The sequence below is a fragment of the Rutidosis leptorrhynchoides genome, chromosome 3 (assembly GCF_046630445.1).
Source record: "Rutidosis leptorrhynchoides isolate AG116_Rl617_1_P2 chromosome 3, CSIRO_AGI_Rlap_v1, whole genome shotgun sequence".
NCBI lineage: Eukaryota > Viridiplantae > Streptophyta > Magnoliopsida > Asterales > Asteraceae > Rutidosis > Rutidosis leptorrhynchoides.
In genome coordinates, this window is record NC_092335.1 from 33,412,039 (window position 1) to 33,432,891 (window position 20,853).

The window sequence follows — 20,853 nt, forward strand, 5'->3', positions numbered from 1 at the left end:
TAATTAGATTGGATCTAAATTAGCTTCTTTGACTAATTCTCTTATCAAACACGCAAAATTTGGCTATTAGAAAGTCAATGGAATGAAATAAACAATCACATAGGGTATATCATGGCTGTGTATTGTTACTTTATATACCTTATGATAATTATGGACCATTGCAAGTATAGTATTTGCAGTAATTGTAAGTTCTTTGGTTGTTCCTCATATTAAACTAAAAACTTGTAGTGAATAAGTGAAATAATTAGTAGACGGGTTGTTCCGTAATTGCAACCTTTTCTTATTAGTTTTTGTGCCTTCAAATTACTAATAAGATGTAGCTTCGTGTTGCCCTTTTCTCCGTACACCATTAAGGGTTTTCCTTTTTCTCGTATAATGCGAATTGCATTTTTGTAACAAACGATCTCCGCTTTCACTTCTTTCAACCAGTCCATACCGATTATCACATCAAAACTCCCTAACTCTACTGGTATCAAATCAATCTTAAATGTTTCGCTAACCAGTTTAATTTCTCGATTCCGACATATATTATCTGCTGAAATTAATTTACCATTTGCTAATTCGAGTAAAAATTTACTACCCAAAGGCGTCAATGGACAACTTAATTTAGCACAAAAATCTCTACTCATATAGCTTCTATCCGCACCCGAATCAAATAAAACGTAAGCAGATTTATTGTCAATAAGAAACGTACCCGTAACAAGCTCCGGGTCTTCCTGTGCCTCTACCGCATTAATATTGAAAACTCTTCCACGGCCTTGTCCATTCGTGTTCTCCTGGTTCGGGCAATTTCTAATAATGTGGCCTGGTTTTCCACATTTATAACAAACTACATTGGCATAACTTGCTCCGACACTACTTGCTCTGCCATTACTCGTTCCGACACCATTTGTTCCTTTCGTTCTATTAACCCCTGGTCCGTAGACCTCACACTTCGCCGCGCTATGACCATTTCTTTTACACTTGTTGCAAAATTTGGTGCAGAACCCCGAGTGATTCTTTTCACACCTTTGGCATAGTTGCTTCTGATTGTTGTTGTTGTTGCGGTTATTATTGTTGTTGGGATGATTGTTGTAGTTGCTGTTGTTGTTGTTGTTGTTGTTGTTGTTGGGCCGTTTGTTGTAGTTGCGATTGATGTTGCGATTGTTGGGATAATTGTTGCGATTATTGTTGTAATTGCTGTTGTTGTTGTATTGGTGATTCTTATCACCGTTTTCCTCCCACTTTCTTTTGACTTGCTTCACATTGGCCTCTTCAGCAGTCTGTTCTTTAATTCTTTCTTCAATCTGGTTCACTAGTTTGTGAGCCATTCTACATGCCTGTTGTATGGAGGCGGGCTCGTGTGAACTTATATCTTCTTGGATTCTTTCCGGTAATCCTTTCACAAACGCGTCGATCTTCTCTTCCTCATCTTCGAATGCTCCCGGACACAATAGGCACAATTCTGTGAATCGTCTTTCGTACGTGGTAATATCAAATCCTTGGGTTCGTAACCCTCTAAGTTCTGTCTTGAGCTTATTGACCTCGGTTCTGGGACGGTACTTCTCGTTCATCAAGTGCTTGAATGCTGACCACGGTAGTGCGTACGCATCATCTTGTCCCACTTGCTCTAGATAGGTATTCCACCATGTTAACGCAGAACCTGTGAAGGTATGCGTAGCGTACTTCACTTTGTCCTCTTCAGTACACTTACTTATGGCAAACACCGATTCAACCTTCTCGGTCCACCGTTTCAATCCGATCGGTCCTTCGGTTCCATCAAATTCCAAAGGTTTGCAGGCAGTGAATTCTTTGTAGGTGCATCCTACACGATTTCCTGTACTGCTAGATCCAAGGTTATTGTTGGTATGTAGCGCAGCCTGTACTGCGGCTATGTTTGAAGCTAGAAAAGTACGGAATTCCTCTTCATTCATATTCACGGTGTGTCGAGTAGTCGGTGCCATTTCCTTCAAAATAGTTAAATGGAACAAGTTAATCATACAGAATATTAAGAGTAGTTAATAGTATTTCGTAGCATAATATGAACTCATTTATAAAAGCTTTTTCTTCATATTAGCGTTTTATAAGTTTAAATTCGGGTAGTACCTACCCGTTAAGTTCATACTTAGTAGCTAATATACAATTCAACTACTACAATTCTATATGAAAAACTGATTATAATAATATTTCGCGTTCAAACTTTTATACAATATTTTACAAACTTACAATACCGCTTATTTTACATAAAGCATGAAATATAGCACACAATAACTTTGATACAAGATAGTTGTGAAGACAATTCTAGCTAGTACACAAGTCGTTCAGCAAAGGCAATAAATACACGTAATTCATACGTCCAGAAACAAGTCATGCATTCTGGTTTTACTAGGACTACTTCCCATCCTTGGTCTTGTGCAACATAACCGTTATGGCCGTTGATAAGACAGCGTGTTGTAACGTCATCAAAGGGACGAGGGTTACGTAATGTCCAACAGTCCCGTAATAATCTAAAAACCTCATTTCTTACCCCAATTACCGACTCCGTCACTTGTGGAAACGTTTTGTTTAATAGTTGTAGCCCGATGTTCTTGTTCTCACTTTGGTGAGAAGCGAACATTACTAATCCGTAAGCATAACATGCTTCTTTATGTTGCATGTTAGCCGCTTTTTCTAAATCACGAAGTCCAATATTCGGATATATTGAGTCAAAATAATTTCTTAACCCGTTGCGTAAAATAGCATTTGGGTTCCCCGCAATATATGCGTCAAAGTAAACACATCGTAACTTATGGGTTTCCCAATGTGATATCCCCCATCTTTCAAACGAAAGTCTCTTATAAACCAAGACATTCTTGGAACGTTCTTCGAATGTCTTACAAACTGATCTCGCCTTAAATAGTTGTGCCGAAGAATTCTGGCCGACTCTAGACAAGATTTCATCAATCATGTCTCCGGGTAGGTCTCTTAAAATATTGGGTTGTCTATCCATTTTGTGTTTTTAAACTGTAAAATAGACAAGAGTTAGATTCATAAAAAAAATACTTATTAATACAAGCAATTTTTACATATATCATAAAGCATAAGAACACTATATTCCATATATTACACCACATGAATACAACTATCTTATTCCGACTCGCTCGTTTCTTCTTCTTCGGTTTTGGTTCGTTTTGCCAAGTTTCTAGGGATATATGATGTTCCCCTAATACGAGCCGTCGTTGTCCACATTGGTTTAGAAAAACCTGGTGGTTTAGAGGTTCCCGGGTCATTGTTACAACTTAAGGACTTCGGGGGTTGACGATAGATATAAAGTTCATCGGGGTTGGAATTAGATTTCTCTATTTTTATGCCCTTTCCCTTATTATTTTCTTTTGCCTTTTTAAATTCAGTTGGGGTAATTTCTATAACATCATCGGAATTCTCGTCGGAATCCGATTCATCGGAGAATTGGTAATCCTCCCAATATTTTGCTTCCTTGGCGGAAACACCATTGACCATAATTAACTTTGGTCGGTTGGTTGAGGATTTTCTTTTACTTAACCATTTTATTATTTCCCCCACCGGTTCTATTTCTTCATCCGGTTCCGATTCTTCTTCCGGTTCCGATTCTTCTTCCGGTTCCGACTCTTCTTCCGGTTCCTCTTCGGGAACTTGTGAATCAGTCCACAAATTATTCCAATTTACATTTGACTCTTCATTATTATTAGGTGAGTCAATGGGACTTGTTCTAGAGGTAGACATCTATCACATAATATCAAACACGTTAAGAGATTAATATATCACATAATATTCATATGTTAAAAATATATAGTTTCCAACAAAAATGTTAAGCAATCATTTTTAAAGAAAACACGGTCGAAGTCCAGACTCACTAATGCATCCTAACAAACTCGATAAGACACACTAATGCAAATTTTCTGGTTCTCTAAGACCAACGCTCTGATACCAACTGAAATGTCCCGTTCTTATTGATTAAAAACGTTCCATATTAATTGATTTCGTTGCGAGGTTTTGACCTCTATATGAGACGTTTTTCAAAGACTGCATTCATTTTAAAACAAACCATAACCTTTATTTCATCAATAAAGGTTTAAAAAGCTTTACGTAGATTATCAAATAATGATAATCTAAAATATCCTGTTTACACACGACCATTACATAATGGTTTACAATACAAATATGTTACATCGAAATCAGTTTCTTGAATGCAGTTTTTACACAATATCATACAAATATGGACTCCAAATCTTGCCCTTATTTTAGTATGCAACAGCGGAAGCTCTTAATATTCACCTGAGAATAAACATGCTTTAAACGTCAACAAAAATGTTGGTGAGTTATAGGTTTAACCTATATATATCAAATCGTAACAATAGACCACAAGATTTCATATTTCAATACACATCCCATACATAGAGATAAAAATCATTCATATGGTGAACACCTGGTAACCGACAATAACAAGATGCATATATAAGAATATCCCCATCATTCCGGGACACCCTTCGGATATGATATAAATTTCGAAGTACTAAAGCATCCGGTACTTTGGATGGGGTTTGTTAAGCCCAATAGATCTATCTTTAGGATTCGCGTCAATTAGGGTGTCTGTTCCCTAATTCTTAGATTACCAGACTTAATAACAAGGGGCATATTCGATTTCGATAATTCAACCATAGAATGTAGTTTCACGTACTTGTGTCTATTTTGTAAATCATTTATAAAACCTGCATGTATTCTCATCCCAAAAATATTAGATTTTAAAAGTGGGACTATAACTCACTTTCACAGATTTTTACTTCGTCGGGAAGTAAGACTTGGCCACTGGTTGATTCACGAACCTATAACAATATATACATATATATCAAAGTATGTTCAAAATATATTTACAACACTTTTAATATATTTTGATGTTTTAAGTTTATTAAGTCAGCTGTCCTCGTTAGTAACCTACAACTAGTTGTCCACAGTTAGATGTACAGAAATAAATCGATAAATATTATCTTGAATCAATCCACGACCCAGTGTATACGTATCTCAGTATTGATCACAACTCAAACTATATATATTTTGGAATCAACCTCAACCCTGTATAGCTAACTCCAACATTCACATATAGAGTGTCTATGGTTGTTCCGAAATACACTGGAGTATTGTAAAGTTTTTTTAGGTTGGACTTTTTTTTTATTTCGAAGTTTTTTTAATTTTGTAAGCGTTTTTTTTTATTCATGTAATCGTGTTTTTTATTTAATGTAATGTGTTATTTTTATTTATTAATTTAGTTAAGTGTTAATTGTTTTTATTTATTGTATTATAATAATAATTTAAATGGGTTAAAGTTGAAAGTTGGAGTGTAAGATAGGAAATGATTAGTTAAAGGAATGTTAAAGTTTTTTGTATTGATGTGGCGTTGATGTGGAAGAGAGAAGTTCTGTTAACTACTCTTAAGATAAGGCGTGGCCTAAGATTTTCTAAAAATCCCTAATATTAATCAGTATATTGCAGCTAATTGTCACATTTTAATTCTTCAATGTCACAGTGATCCTTACGAAAACACCCACACTGTGTTATCAAGTTTTTTTTAGACGGAAAGGGATGTGGTGGAAAGTGATGAAGAGAATAAAGATGGAAATGATAGTAATAAAAAATAGTTTATATGTAGTAAAAGAAAAGATAAAGCCATAACTAGCTACATATATTCTTGATTTGTATGAATTACTCACAATACAACCTAAACAAATCTAGTTAACAAGTGAAAAAATAAAGAAAATAAATATGTAAGTTTCAAAAACGAAAAACATGTATATGGAGTATATGGAGTACGATTATCAAGTTTAACAATCAGAATTATAAATTTATCTTTAATACCTAAGTGATTTATATATTAATTAAATCAAACGGTTCGTGGCCTGCCTCTTTTAGGGGAGGTCAGGAGTTCGACCCATGTTGACTACATATTAACCCACAATTTCATATGAAGTATCCACTCATGGCACCTTTTCCAAATCGCGTTGGGAGGGTAAAGGGGAGGGGGTTTTACCGTCCACGCCCCGTATGGGATTGGTGCGGGTTTTCTCATGGGCACGGGCACGCAGTTGGGGGCGGGTATAACTGTGTAGGAGATGAACGCGTGGGTGGTTAAGTCCCCCTGGGTGATCCTAACAGCTGTCCAAAAAAATAATAATAAATTTTTATAGGGGAGGATGTGATAAGAGAGGCTAGAAAAGATAATCCCTTCAAATCATGTTAAAATTGAGGTGATAGTAATCATGGTGAAAAGGCCATATGTTTTTTCCTCTAACTCTCTCCTCCCCTCTCCTTTCTATCATGAAAAAGACTAAAAAATGTTTAATTAGTGTTTTATCCATCCCTATCATTTCCTTTCTTTGCAAAAATAAACTCGAGAACACATCCTCAATAAAACAACCATAAGTTACATTACATTAAAAGGACTCCATATAGCAAGGTCCAATTTAGCATTACATATAAAATCATGTCATCTCAGAACAAGTTCTGTTGAATCAGCATGAATCTTGATAGCTAAAAGCAAAATTATAGTCTTTATATTTAATCAAAACTTAGACCGTAACAAGTTTTGCTAAGCCATCAATGAAAATACTTAAGTAATCAAACAAAGATGCAAATTAGCATTACTCAGATATTAATTACACAAATCCAACCAAATAAATCAACTAAAGGGATATTTTTACAGGAAAAAATATGGAAATTATTTAATTCAACAATCATTAAGATTAAAGATTCAATCTTTATTGCACTAAAGTTGAACTAAGTAACCATAAAATGTGGAAAAACTAAAACCCAGATCAAACAATACGAAGATTACAAAATTTAAGATCATCAACAGCAACAAGAAGCAAGATTTAAAGGTTGCTTGATTAAATATGTCTTGAGATGGATAGCAAGTACATTGAGAAGCATTAACTCACAATAAGCTTAAAACTACATATATAGCAGTTTTTCTACCTCTTAGAACCACTATAATTAAGAAGAAATTAAACTACGAAAGGATGAAACGAGCATGAAGACTTCCCTCTTCAATCCCATAAAAAAAATTGTCATGTTTAATCATTTAATACTCGTACCACATAACGAGTTTGGATCAGAGCACATATCCAAACGTCACTTGCGTTAGAAAGAACCATTTTTCACGATATATCGATGACCAACAAAACGATGAAACGTTTTGCGGTCTGAATATGGGTAATTATTCTCCTCAATATTATTGGGGATATCAAATAATAGTTGGAAACTTTTGTCAAGAATATTGTACCTCATGATATTATCTACAACTTTCACCACAATGAATGTATCTTCTTCTTCTTCACCTCTAACCACATCTAAGACTCTGAATTCATATTTATCATCGAACACCTTGTAGGTAAGTGTCATAGTTGGGTAGGCGGCAAAAAGTTGATGGAGGTCCAATTGGTACTTGATAAACCACCCGGAATGATCTCTCAACATTTCATACACATTCACTGTTTCAAAAGATAAAAAAGATAATCTGAAGTGTTAATCTGATCTTTGTATTGATTATTGATTAATTTTTACAAATTGAATTAGATATATGAGATTATACAGCTAAGGTTATATATACAAAGATGTGCAACGGCTCTTTCTACTTTAGGGATGGCTCCATTTAGACTTTTGGAACCCCCCTTTACAAAAGTGGAAGTGCAGGCTGCAGTTGACCCGTTAACTTGGCTGTTAGTGTGATCTTGTGACTTGTCTCTAATAGGAAGTGATGAAGTGTGCATCTTCTGATCCTAAGGTTAAATTACCTTAAATGGTAATTTGACCGTTGTTGACTTTTGTGCTTTATTCTAACACTCCCCCTCAAGTTGAATAGTGGGGTTTCCAATGTTCAACTTGTTAAGCACTTCACTGAATAATCTTCCATTGACTGATTTGGTAAGGATGTCGGCTAGTTGGTCTTTTGATCTGATAGATGGGAGAGAAATGATTTCACCATCTAGTTTTTCTCGAATAAAATGTCGGTGTATTTCCACATGCTTGGTTCGATCATGCTGAACTGGATTCTCTGAAATGGCAATTGCTGCTTCATTGTCGCATAAGATTTGAATTGCCTCATTTGGAGGAAAACCGATTTCTGTCAGCAACTTCTTGATCCATAGCGCTTCAACAACCCCTTTTGCTATTCCCCTAAATTCTGACTCGGCACTTGAAAGAGATACAACTTTTTGTTTCTTACTTTTCCATGCCACTAGATTTCCTCCGACAAGTGTGAAGAATCCAGATGTAGATCTTCTATCCCCTTTTTCTCCAGCCCAGCTCACATCTGTATATATCTGAGTCTTTAGGTGTCCATGTCTCTCAAAAATAACTCCATGATCCGCTGTTTTCTTCAAATATCTGATGATTCTCATTACGGCTTCCAAATGGTGAACCTGTGGTTGATGCATGAATTGACTCACAACTCCAACTGCATGTGCTATATCAGGTCGAGTGTGAGCAAGATAGATGAGTTTCCCCACCATCCTTTGGTATTGCCCTTTATCAGCAAGGTCAGCATCATCTTCCATATACAGTTTCTGGTTTGGAATCATTGGAGTATCGGCTGGTTTGCAATCAATCATACCTGTTTCTGCAAGAAAATCAAGAACATACTTCTTTTGACAGATAAATATTCCCTGTTGCGACCGTAACACCTCAATCCCCAAAAAATATTTAAGTCTGCCCAAGTCTTTCATTTCAAATTCTTTAAACAAGTTTATTTTTAAGTTAGAAATTTCCTCTTTATCATTTCCTGTTATTATCATATCATCAACATAAATGATTAAGCATGTAATTAAATTTCCTTTTCGTTTAAAAAAGAGAGTATGATCCGAGTTACTTTGTTTGAAATCATATTTTTTCATAAATAAAGTAAATCTCCCAAACCAGGCCCGTGGGGATTGTTTTAACCCATATAAAGATTTCTTAAGTCGACAAGCTTCCCCATTTTTGAAGTTTCCGGAGAATCCTGGAGGAGCTTCCATATAGACTTCTTCTTTTAATTCACCATGTAGAAAGGCATTCTTCACATCAAATTGGTGAAGTGGCCATTCTTCATTTGCAGCAACTGAGAAAAGAACCCTGATGGTATCAATCTTCGCAACTGGAGAGAAAGTCTCGGAATAATCTATTCCATATTTTTGAGTATATCCCTTGGCAACTAGCCGGGCTTTGTATCTTTCAATGGTACCATTTGGTTTGTATTTTATAGTAAACACCCATCGATTCCCTACTGGTTTCTTTCCTTGAGGAATGACACATTTTTCCCATGTGTCACTTTTCTGGAGTGCTTCCATTTCTTCTTCCATGGCCTTCTTCCATTTTTCAGATTTCATGGCTTGATCAACACTCGCTGGGATTTCTTCAGAATATAAAGCAGAGTTGAATTTTTGTGCTTCACTGGATAGGTTTCCTTGTGCAATATTAGCCATAGGATACCGTGACCTTTGCGCTTCTTTTTCTGGTGAGTATCGTTTAGGTGGGACACCTCTATTGACTCTTTGAGGTAGGACATATCGTTGGGTGGTTTCATCGGAATTAGTGTCATTTTGTTCCTCGTGGGTTTGATGTTCATTGTTCGAGGAGGTTTCAGGAGGTTCGGAATCTTGTGTTGATGTTTCGAGATTTAGTGTTTCGGGATTTGGTGTTTCGGGATTTGGTGTTTCTATTTGGATATTATCGGGATTTGGATTTTGGATATTGTCGGGATTTGGACTTTCGGGATTTGGATTTGGTGTTGGAATTTGGATATTATCAGTTTTAGGTGTCCACTGTATCCAACTTAGAGTGTCATCATCCTTTTTCTCCCCCTCGCTCGTAAGTTGGGTATCATAATAATATTCGCTTTCGACAAAGTCACAGTTCATTGTGGTAAAAATATGACGCCTTTTGGGACTGTAACACCGATATCCTTTTTGGTTTATTCCATAACCAACCATGACACATTTTTCCGCACATGGATCTAGTTTGGTACGCTCATGTTTCGGAATATGAACGAAGACCGAGCATCCAAATATTCGAGGTTCAATGCTAAATGAGGTCGGAAGGGTATGGAATTGGGAAAGCGTATCTCTAGGGGTTTTTGTGCCCAAAACCTTAGTAGGTAAACGGTTGATAAGATAGGTAGCGGAAGCAAGGGCTTCGGGCCAAAAACTTTTCGGAGCCTTGGATTCAATTAATAAAGCTCTTGTCATTTCTAAAAGTAGTCGATTTTTACGTTCGGCTATGCCATTTTGCTCGGGAGTATGAGCGCACGAGGTTTGATGAATAATCCCATTATTTTCGCAGAAAAGTTTCATTGATGAGTTTACAAACTCACCCCCATTATCGGACCTTAACATTTGTATGTTTTTATTAAATTGGGCTTGTACCATTTTATAAAAGTGAGAAAATTTCTCAAAAACTTCTGATTTGTGGGTGAGAAAATAAATCCAAGTCATGCGAGAATGGTCATCAATAAATAGAACAAAATATCGGAAGTTTTTCCCCCCAATGACCGGTGCAGGACCCCATACATCCGAATGGATTAAAGCAAACGGTATATCTTTCCTTGTATTACTAGGTTTAAAAGTATTTCGATGGCTTTTGGCCAAAATACAAGTCTCACAGTTTAAATTAATATTGGATTTAAAAAGACTAGGGAATAAAGCATGTAAGTATCCGGCAGAAGGGTGACCCAACCTTCTATGCCACAACCAAGCTTCCCTCGTAGGTGTCCCATGAGCAAGCATCACGGTACCTTGTTGGGTTACTTCGTTCACATAGTACAACCCGCCCCGTTCAGTACCACGTCCAATAATCACCCCAGTCCTGATATCTTGAAGGATACAGAAAGTGGGGTGTAATAAAACTGAACAATTTAATTCTTTTGTAACGTGGCTAATGGATAAAAGTTTATGAGACAGCGTTGGAATATATAAACAATTAGACAATTTCATTGTTGGAGTAATTTCAATTCTACCACCCCCTTCAACTTGTACAACTCCTCCATTGGCCGTTTGGATTTTATTAACCCGAGGATTTGATTCGGAACAAAAGTCGGATTTTTCAAAACTCATGGTGTGCGTAGTACCACAATCAAAAATCCATTCATTACTCTTTTCGTTGTTTGAAATCATATTAGCTTTTCCGGTATAACCCGAGCTCTTGATTAGATTTTTAAAAATAGTGTTTTGGGCTGGTTTACAAAAGTCTTGGGTCTCGGCTTGAATATTTTTGGTCAAATTGTTTGTATTTATAAGCCCATTCATATTATTTTTACCAAACCCACTTGTTTTCAAGCCCACTTGTTGCAAGTCCACACCATCTTTTTTCCTTTTTTTATTTATTAAAGAATTCTTTTTTTCTTTATTTAAAAACCATCCGTGACTTTTGCAAAAAAGGGTTGGTTTACTTCTTTTATTTATTAACCTCTCTCTCTTTCTTTTTACTGTACACGCATGATAACCAGATACAGCCTTTTCATCTTTGGGGCTTGTTCCATTTATGCTTTCTTCTACAATCTCATCTAGAAATTGCAGACAATAAAAACGATTCTGGTTCCTCTCATCAATCGGAAGTTTCAAATTAGGGTTTAAGGGATTTATCCCTTCCACCCTTTTTGTCGGTTTTTGCAAGGAATAGGGATTTTTGACTGATGGATCGATAGGAAGTTTCAAATTAGGGTTTAAGGGATTTATCCCTTTCACCCTTTTGGTCGATCCTAGCAAAGACCAGGAATTAAAGGATAGATTTTTACCTCTTGCGGTGTCGTTGCTGCCGGTGACTTTATGATTGACGCCGGTTGCCTCTGCCATCATAGCTCCGCCACGTTGTTGTTTGTGCCACCAATTGGGGTACCCAATAAGCTTAAAACAGTTAATTACTGTGTGTTCTTGCATTCCGCAATAAACACACCTCAGAGATTGTGGTGGTCTATGGTGGTCGGTGGTGGCAGCCCTTGATTCACTACAAGGAGGTTTTTGACATAAAGCGTCCAGGTAAGTTCTTCCATCTTGTGGGCTATTGAACTTGCTACCGTCTAAAATTGACATGGCAGCTCGGTTCAATTTTGAGCTACCGTCGATTTTAGACATGGTGGCTTTGTTAATGGTAGATGATTGAGCCATTGAAGTGTTACTATGATTCAGAATCAGTACACTCGCTCTGATACCATGTTTCAAAAGATAAAAAAGATAATCTGAAGTGTTAATCTGATCTTTGTATTGATTGTTGATTAATTTTTACAAATTGAATTAGATATATGAGATTATACAGCTAAGGTTATATATACAAAGATGTGCAACGGCTCTTTCTACTTTAGGGATGACTCCATTTAGACTTTTGGAACCCCCTTTACAAAAGTGGAAGTGCAGGCTGCAGTTGACCCGTTAACTTGGCTGTTAGTGTGATCTTGTGACTTGTCTCTAATAGGAAGTGATGAAGTGTGCATCTTCTGATCCTAAGGTTAAATTACCTTAAATGGTAATTTGACCGTTGTTGACTTTTGTGCTTTATTCTAACATTCACACCCGAAGGGTTGTTTTCATGCGAGTATTCGACTAGATGTAAATGGCCACGAGATTCTCCAAAGTAAAGTGGCAACTTCCTGAAATAAGAATAATAACCAAACTTCACAGGCAATGAGGATGGCAATGGCAATTCTTGTATCTGTTCATCATCCAGACTCAAGTACATCGGATTAGGACATGTGGGTCCCCAGTGAAAAGCTCCATTCCAATAAACTCCATATCTAAATTTCTAAATTCAGTATAATAAGAGGGAGTAAAAGTTTGATTTAGATTTTTCCACTTCCCTGTTTGAGAATAATATATTTGAATGTTGTACATTCTATCTCCATGATTAAACCCTTGATTAAGCATACTATGTCCTGCACGAAGAATGCATACAAGTTTGTAATGAACACACTCGGTCGGATGGTAAGCCAGACCCATAAAACGGATTAGCCTTTGAGCTTCTGGACTTCCAATAACAGGTGGGATTAATGCAAATTTCTTTGTGGTGGGATTAAAAACGTAGTAGTTACAACTGGAATTATAGTATCTATCGCAACGGCAAAGTAGTAATCCATTACAAGATTGCACTATTCTGATACCATCGGTATCAGGATAGAAATCAAGAGAACGAAAAGGCGGAGTGGTTGGATTTGTAACATCATAGGAAACATTCAATTCATGATAATAAAGACCAGAAGATATGAAAAGTTTGTCAAACTGGAGAGTGAAACAAGGGTCATGAGTCAAAAGGTGAGTCAAAAGAGAGAGCCATTGTTTCGAAACAGCTTTGAAACGAAGGAGACTGAAACGAGGGTCATGAGTCAAAAGGTGAGTCAAAAGAGAGAGCCATTGTTTAGAAACAACTTTGAAACGAAGGATGGACTTACGAGGGAGACCAACAAAGATTTTAGTAAGAAGATCCATGTTAGAACCGATTAGTTCTGCGGATTCATGATTAGACTGATCTGCGATGGAATCATGATCATCATCATCATTAAGTAGTTTGAATTTGGCTTCTGTGTTTGTCATTGTTTCGAGTGGATTGATTAGGGTTTAGTGATGAGGATTGAGGGTTAATATGGGACTTCGATCCGTTAATATATACAGTATATAGGGTTTATGATGGTATTAAAATATGCACGTGATATTAGGTTACTTGGGCACAAAGTATTAAACTTGGTGACCGTATTTTATTGGATCATGGATAGGAAGTGGGCTAAAGCCTACAGGATCCGCACGTTATTTTCAATTTTTTTTAGCTATTGTATTTATTTGAAGTTATCTTTTAGCTATTTATTTGGGTTGGATTACATATAGCAAGGTCCAATTTAGCATTACATACAAAAACATATGTCATCTCAGAACATCTTAATGTTGTTAAATCAGCATAAATCTTGATAGCTAAAAGCAAAATTGTAGTCTTTAAATTTAATCAAAACTTTGACCTAACAATACTCAATAAGCCATCCATGAAAATACGCAAGTAGTAGAGTAAGTAACTAAGTCAATATGCAAATTAGCAACTATCCAAATACTAATTACACAAATTCAACCACATAAATCAAGTAAATGAATGTGTTTACAAGAAAAATGTACGGAAATCATTTAATTAGACACGATCAACAATCATTAAGATTCAATCTTTATTGCACTAAATTGAACTAAGCAACCATAAAATGTGAAAAAACTAAATCCCTGATCAAAAAAAAGACAAAGATCTAAAAACTTAGGATCATCAACCGCAACAAGAAGTTATGTTGACCCATAAAACAGCAATCATGAAAAATTTGGAAAAACCCCTAAAAGCAAATAATGCTGCGTAAAAGAAAGGAACATACCTAAAAGAAAAGAAGATTGGTCAAAATGTCAAAATGTCAAAATATTTGATGATGACGGTGATGATCAGTGTAAAGCTTTTTTATACTGTATCACTTTTATATTATAGATCAAATCAAATCGTTGGTCTTAGAGACTTGAAGATTTAACAATCAAAATTGATAATAATTGCTTTTGCATGAACAGGTGTCAAAGTACCAGTTTCAAAATTTAGTGACAAGATACAACGATCAATTTGAATTATCATGAACAATATTGACAAAAATAGTCAAAGTTTTCATTTTTAACTACTCAGAGTTGAGATCTTCTAGCTAATACAGCAAAACGGGCTCGTTGTATATTGCTACGGCGTTTCCTGTATACAACTGCAGCAAAGCCAATCAAACCAGCCCCAAGCAAAACTCCAATAACTATTCCAGCCTTCTGTCCCCCACTCAGTCCAGACGACCCACCTCCGCCTCCTTTGCCACTACCTCCATCGCCGCTACCGCCAGGTGGTGGTGGTGGTGGAGGTTGAGAAGGTGGAACTTGTGGTGATACTGATGGTGATGGAGATGAACTGGGGGCACCCATGTATGGTGTCTGAGGTGCAGGTGAGGGGGCAGGAGATATAGCCTGAAGTTTTCTCCAAGAACCTTGTAAGGCAGGAAGTGATGCCATAACCAAAACCAAAACAAGGAAAAATGGTTGGGAGTGTTTTGCCATGGTTGTAGCGTTAAGGAACTCTGATTAACGACGAGCTATTCTTATATATAAAAAAGTTGTGATGAAAACAATGATTACAATGACGTGTATACAAAATGTGTGTTGTAACCTATGTATATCCCAAAAGCATCAAACTTGGTGTCAAAGAATTGGAAGACCCGTCAAAGAGACATAGAACAAAACACAATGTACAGCAGCTTATAGAATAATCTATCTATAAATATAGTATATTATTAATATTAATTTGATAATAACAAGTAAACCTTTTGGCTTATACAAATGTCAAGGTAAAAAAAAAAAAAAAAATCTAGAAGTTGATTTTCATAATTTGACCATCTAGGCTATTGAACTCAGGATGCAATATAAGTTAATGCTAAAACTAGGACAGAAGACATACGACCTCATAGTTCATCCTTCAGACCTTGATTGCTGTTTTCCTGAGTTGAATCAGATTTATCTGTGGACTCAGGTTTCTGAGTTGACTCAGGTTTTTGGAGTTTGAATGGGATTGTGGCGTGCTGCTTGAGGAATTTGTAGAAGGCTTTCACAGTTCTGTCTGTCTCTACTGTGATCTACACAACCCAAGTTAAAAAGTCACATTTATGCCTAAAAGAGTTGACAAAAATGGTAATTTAGTAGGCTATATTAAAAACACTAACCGGGTCAAAACTCTTATTGCCAGCGGGGAAGAAAAGAAGTGTCGGATACCCATCAGACTGAAAGAAAGAAAAAAAAGATAAAACAAAACAAAGAACGTCAGTGAAAACTCTTGAAACAATACAAAATTCAATCTTGAAAAAGTACCTTAGCTCGAGGGTGTTCGTTTGTGGTGCCTTCCATCTTGGCTATAACAAGGGATTCGATGCCTCTAAGGTGATGCGCAAGTTTATTGTAAGTTGGCTCGAGTGCTTGGCAATGGCCACACCATGAAGCGTAAATCTGGCCGAAAATATTTAAGTTATTTCATCACAATCAACTTGTAGGGACGATACTTTTGCGATTTGATTGTAAAAAAAAAGAGTTACCTCTAGAAGAACATCCTTTGACTCGTCCAAAACTATGTCATCAAAATTATTACCAACGACTATTTTTACATCACCGTCATTCTGGACCAAACAACAAACGCGAAAATCACAAGATTAATAAAAATATCCTGATCATAATCAGCATATGCATATCCAAACATTTTTGATTAATAATCAGACACTCGGTTTGATAACACACATCTAGAAATTACTCGAGTGCACAGTACAACTTACCGTTTCAGGGATTGGATCAGACTTGTAGAAGGGCTTCAGATTGTCTTGTAGGAAATTTTCACCAAAAGCCTATTAAATGAAATCAAACATTCAGAAGCCACATAACATATTTATTGGTGTATATTTTATGATGTAAACAAATTTATGATAGCAAGGTCTAATATTACAAACCTTGATGTTGCTCAAAGTCATTTCACCATCCAAAAAGAACTTTCTAGCATCTTCATTTCCAGTGAATGCGATAATCTGCATGCAAACGAGTTCATAAAATTGTTTAGACGTTAGAGTAACCGAGGTCGATAATGGATAAAGAAGATAGTTATACTAACTTTTGGAGCATCTCCATCGATGCCGAAGTATTCTGCAACTGGTTTACCAGCATCTTCATCGTCCATTGGAACATACACAAAAAGAGCCTGAATAACAATCAAAGAATGTAATTACAAAGAAATAATTATCAAATCTGAACCACAAAATAACATTAAAATAGCTACAGTGAGCCATTCTGAACATCACAAATATAATCTGATATTCTTTTTAAACTAAAAAGTCTCTCTTTGATTTTTTTAACTAACCTTTCCAGTAAAATCTTTTGCTGCCTCCTGGAATATTGGAAGGAACTTTTCGGTATCATTCAAAGTAGTGAAAAGAATCACCTGTTAAAAACACGAGGTAAAACCAATAATCCGAGTACCATTTTGTTACCAGCAATAGTCACAAAATACACAATGACAGTTTCATGAAAACAAAAAACAGAACACACGGTGTCTAGAAGTCTGCTTACATTCATAATCAATGCTAGATTATTTAAAAACAGTTTATGAACTTGGTGGAAAAGTACTCGACAACGGGTAGAAAATTTAAATGTATTTGTATGCATAAGAACTACTGAAACACATTATTGTAAAACAATACTCGTATGATCTTTATAATCACGTTTGGCACACTAACTAATTATTATTTTATTTCTAATATTTGGAGGAAAAGTGTTTCTGCTCACAACCCAACCCAATCTGACTCGTACCAAAAAGTAGCCCCTTTTACCAGTTACCCACCCTATCCATTTTTCCACGTATAACAAAATTCAACATCAGCAATAAAAACCCTACCTGATTCTTAATTGGGTTCTCAAATACTTGTGAAGCACTTGCACGGGTAAAGTAAATCACCAAAGGAAGTTTGTTTTTATGGACAAACTCTGTTATTTCTGATTTTTGAAACTTGCCCCCTGTAGTTAAATATTGGTCAATATATCACATATAATCTAGTGACCAGAAGAAGCGTGTGTGAAGAGAACGAACCGAAGTGGCTAACTTTTTCGTCTTCCTTCTTTAGTAAGACCAAAGCTGGACGTTTCCCTTGTGGATCCATATGGAAAAGCTTTGCCACATCAGCGTTGGACGTTTGGTAGAAGCTAACGTCGTCGTCCTGTTTTGAAGCTGCAGCAAGTTCTTCACTCTCTGGACCCTATAGGCATAAATCAAAACAGAAACACTAACTATCACAATTTTATGGTTAAATTTTTAATGGTAAATTGTTACATTCGACACTATAATTATCTAAGTGTTTAACTTGTGGGATTGGCATACTTCTTTTTGGGTTAATTACTCAAGAGATAAATGTACAATCGACCCTTGTTCAAACAACAATTGGTACCAAGTACTATGGCCTCGATAAAACCGTGTTCAAAGTTTAATAGATTACAAATACAAACACCAGAGGGCACATACACATACAATGCTGAGAGCTGGCTATGGTGTTCTATGAGGGTCTTTATGTGTATGAATACGATTTCCTTTCTTGGAATGTCAAAAACACATGCGATTAAGAAAGCACTTTTTTTCTTTAACATGACACACACTTAAAAACCAAGACAAAATATTAATGTAACAGGAACTATACCACCAAAGTTTCAACAAAGCCCAAAACTACTGGAAACTCGCCGCTCAGTACACGTTCAGCATCTTCAATTGTCGTTATATTGTGCAGACCAGGACCAATCTTCTTCCTCACCCAACTCACAATAGCATCCCTATGTATAAATAATGAAACAAAGCAGCACAACATGATTAGTTCCAGACATATGAATTCCCAAGGTACTTGAAGCAACTCTAATGGCATACAATGGTAAGGTGCTACTAACCTAATTCCCAATTTCCACACCAACCTATATAATTTGACTTCCAATTAAAAAGTGTTTTACTCTATAGGTTACATTTAATCTCTAATTGGCCTAATGTACATCCTTTTCCAATTTAGACACGTGGCAATTAAGTCTACTCTTCTTCAAATCAAAATCAAATCTACTAGAAATAAAAACTATAAAAAACAAATTCAGTTCAATTAATAAGAGAGAAACAGAGATACGAGTACTAACTTGTTTCTAGCACCATTATAAGTCTTCTCAACTCCATGAACAAAAAACAACACAGTAGGATAGCCTTCAACATTATACTTCTGAGCCAACTCACTTTCTTCACCAGCATCCACTTTCGCAAGCACCACTTCCTCCGATTTTAACTCCGTCGCAGCCGCCGCATATTCCGGTTTCAATGCTTGACAATGACCACACCACGTGGCATAAAATTCAACCATCGCATACTTATTATTCTCAATAAATTCACTAAAATTAGACGAACTTAATAAAGCCACGTCACTCTCATCGATCTCAGCTTCCGGAAAAGATTCTGAATCTCCATATTCTCCTTCGGCGTCGTTGAATTCATCCAGATCGTCGTAGTTTTCGAAATCGTGGTCTTCGTAACCGTCGTGATGTGATTCAGCATCGTTTTGATCGTCGGCTTCTTCGAGGAAGCTGAGATCTTCGTCTTCTAGATCGTGTGTTTGTGTAGAGATGACGGTTAAACAGAGTAATAGCAGGATCGAGAGGGAGATTAGAAGTGATTTTGTTGCTGCTGCCATTGTTGAATAGCAGTTGAGAGCTTGAAAGTTGAAACACACGAGATCGAACTAGTATGTGAACTTTATCACGATATTTATATATAAAACCCTTTTCACTTTTTAAGTGTAATTTTAGCCCCTACAGTTTAGGAAACAACATATTGAAACGTGATTCTATACTCGATAGTATACACAACTTTTTTTTTTTTACATCAGTTCGGGATCACTCAGGGGGACTTAACCACCCACACGTTCATCTCACATAGTTTCATAACCCGTCCTCAAATACTGCCCTGGAGGAAACTCGGACAAATTCGAGAACATGGCCGGTAAAAACCCTCCTCCCCGCTGCCCCCGCACTAAATGAAAGGTGACCTGGATAGATACTTCAGGTTAGAGATAACATTGAGTGCAATGTTGCAGCATAGCAGAGTTGAACTCATGACCTCTCGCTAAAAGAGGCAAGCCATTACCAGCTAAGCTACAACTCAATGTTGATAGTATACAAAACTCATACTTTTCGTATGTAGACTTTGACGGTTAGTATATGAAACTATGATGGTTATACATAGTAACTTTAGATAAATATAAATTTTTAGAGTTATTGTTAATAGATTAACCTTCTGTAAAAAAAAACCTCAATAGTTAAGAAAACAATATAAATTACTAACATACTTTTATATTCTATAGTTCTTATAACTCCTTGAGTTTTAAATGTATGAATTATGATGCATATTATTTTAAAAACCTAAAGGCTACATTGTTAACAATAATTGGATTCTAAAACAATTAGCACAATAGTTTTAATTGTGTTTTAGTTTTTAGGATGTGGTGTTTGATTTTATGAGTTTCGTGTGAATATGATGACTGATGAGTGGTGTTTGTGGTGAAAAGAAGGAAGTAGATTTTAGAGATGCTAGGCTTGACGGGTAGTATAGAGACAGCGGCTCGTGACGGCCGACTAAGCTCGGGATCAAACCCGCTCTGATACCATGTTACATAATGAAACCCGTGACCTTATTATGTTTATTCATCTACAATTTATAGGCATTACAATAACCCTAACAAAACTCTAGACCCACAAATGGGCCGGATCTAATACTAAACTATTCTCTAACACGCTCTTGATATTATGAAGTAATTACTAGCTTGTTGCTAGTTTATGTTTATTTGAGGCACAATATAATACCTAGAAGTAAAAATGCTCTATGTGCCTTAATAAAACTGCAAGGACTAATACGAGTATATAAGAAAAATGAAGGGACTGTATAGAAATGTTGGTTTTATTACATTTGACGCTACAAAGTCGGTTGCATTTGCACTACTTGCGATAAGCCTTTTTAAGTAACTATTGTAATGTAATTGTAATTGTAATTGTAATTGTAATGTAATTGTAATTGTAAAATTGTAATTGTAATGTAATTGTAAATTGTAAATGTAAATTGTATATTGTACTTTGGGATATCCGACGTGGCTACTCAGCTTTGACTTCATTGTCCACTACTTGTCCTACGAGCGAATAAATATCTGCCACGTGGTGATAATGAGTCACAATGTTGGATAAAAATCGTTGACATGATTTTTTGAAATGCAAGTGGACCTGTTTTCACTTTTTAGGTTCCGTTCCTACTATCGCGCATGAA

The 20,853-nt window shown here is 36.2% G+C and overlaps 1 protein-coding gene across 1 annotated transcript; it reads right to left on the reverse strand.

Moving 5' to 3' along the window:
- Positions 1–15,261: 15,261 nt before the first annotated feature.
- On the reverse strand, positions 15,262–19,264 carry LOC139895920 (protein disulfide isomerase-like 1-4). The gene is made up of 12 exons (XM_071878467.1): positions 18,687–19,264; positions 18,212–18,341; positions 17,611–17,776; positions 17,419–17,537; positions 16,885–16,965; positions 16,639–16,725; positions 16,481–16,555; positions 16,310–16,378; positions 16,076–16,156; positions 15,855–15,989; positions 15,710–15,766; positions 15,262–15,622 (listed from the first exon to the last, which is right to left on the reverse strand). Exons 1-12 carry the CDS (start codon positions 19,229–19,231, stop codon positions 15,452–15,454), a joined length of 1,716 nt encoding a protein of 571 aa, XP_071734568.1. The 5' UTR covers positions 19,232–19,264; the 3' UTR covers positions 15,262–15,451.
- Between the last annotated feature and the right edge of the window lie 1,589 nt (positions 19,265–20,853).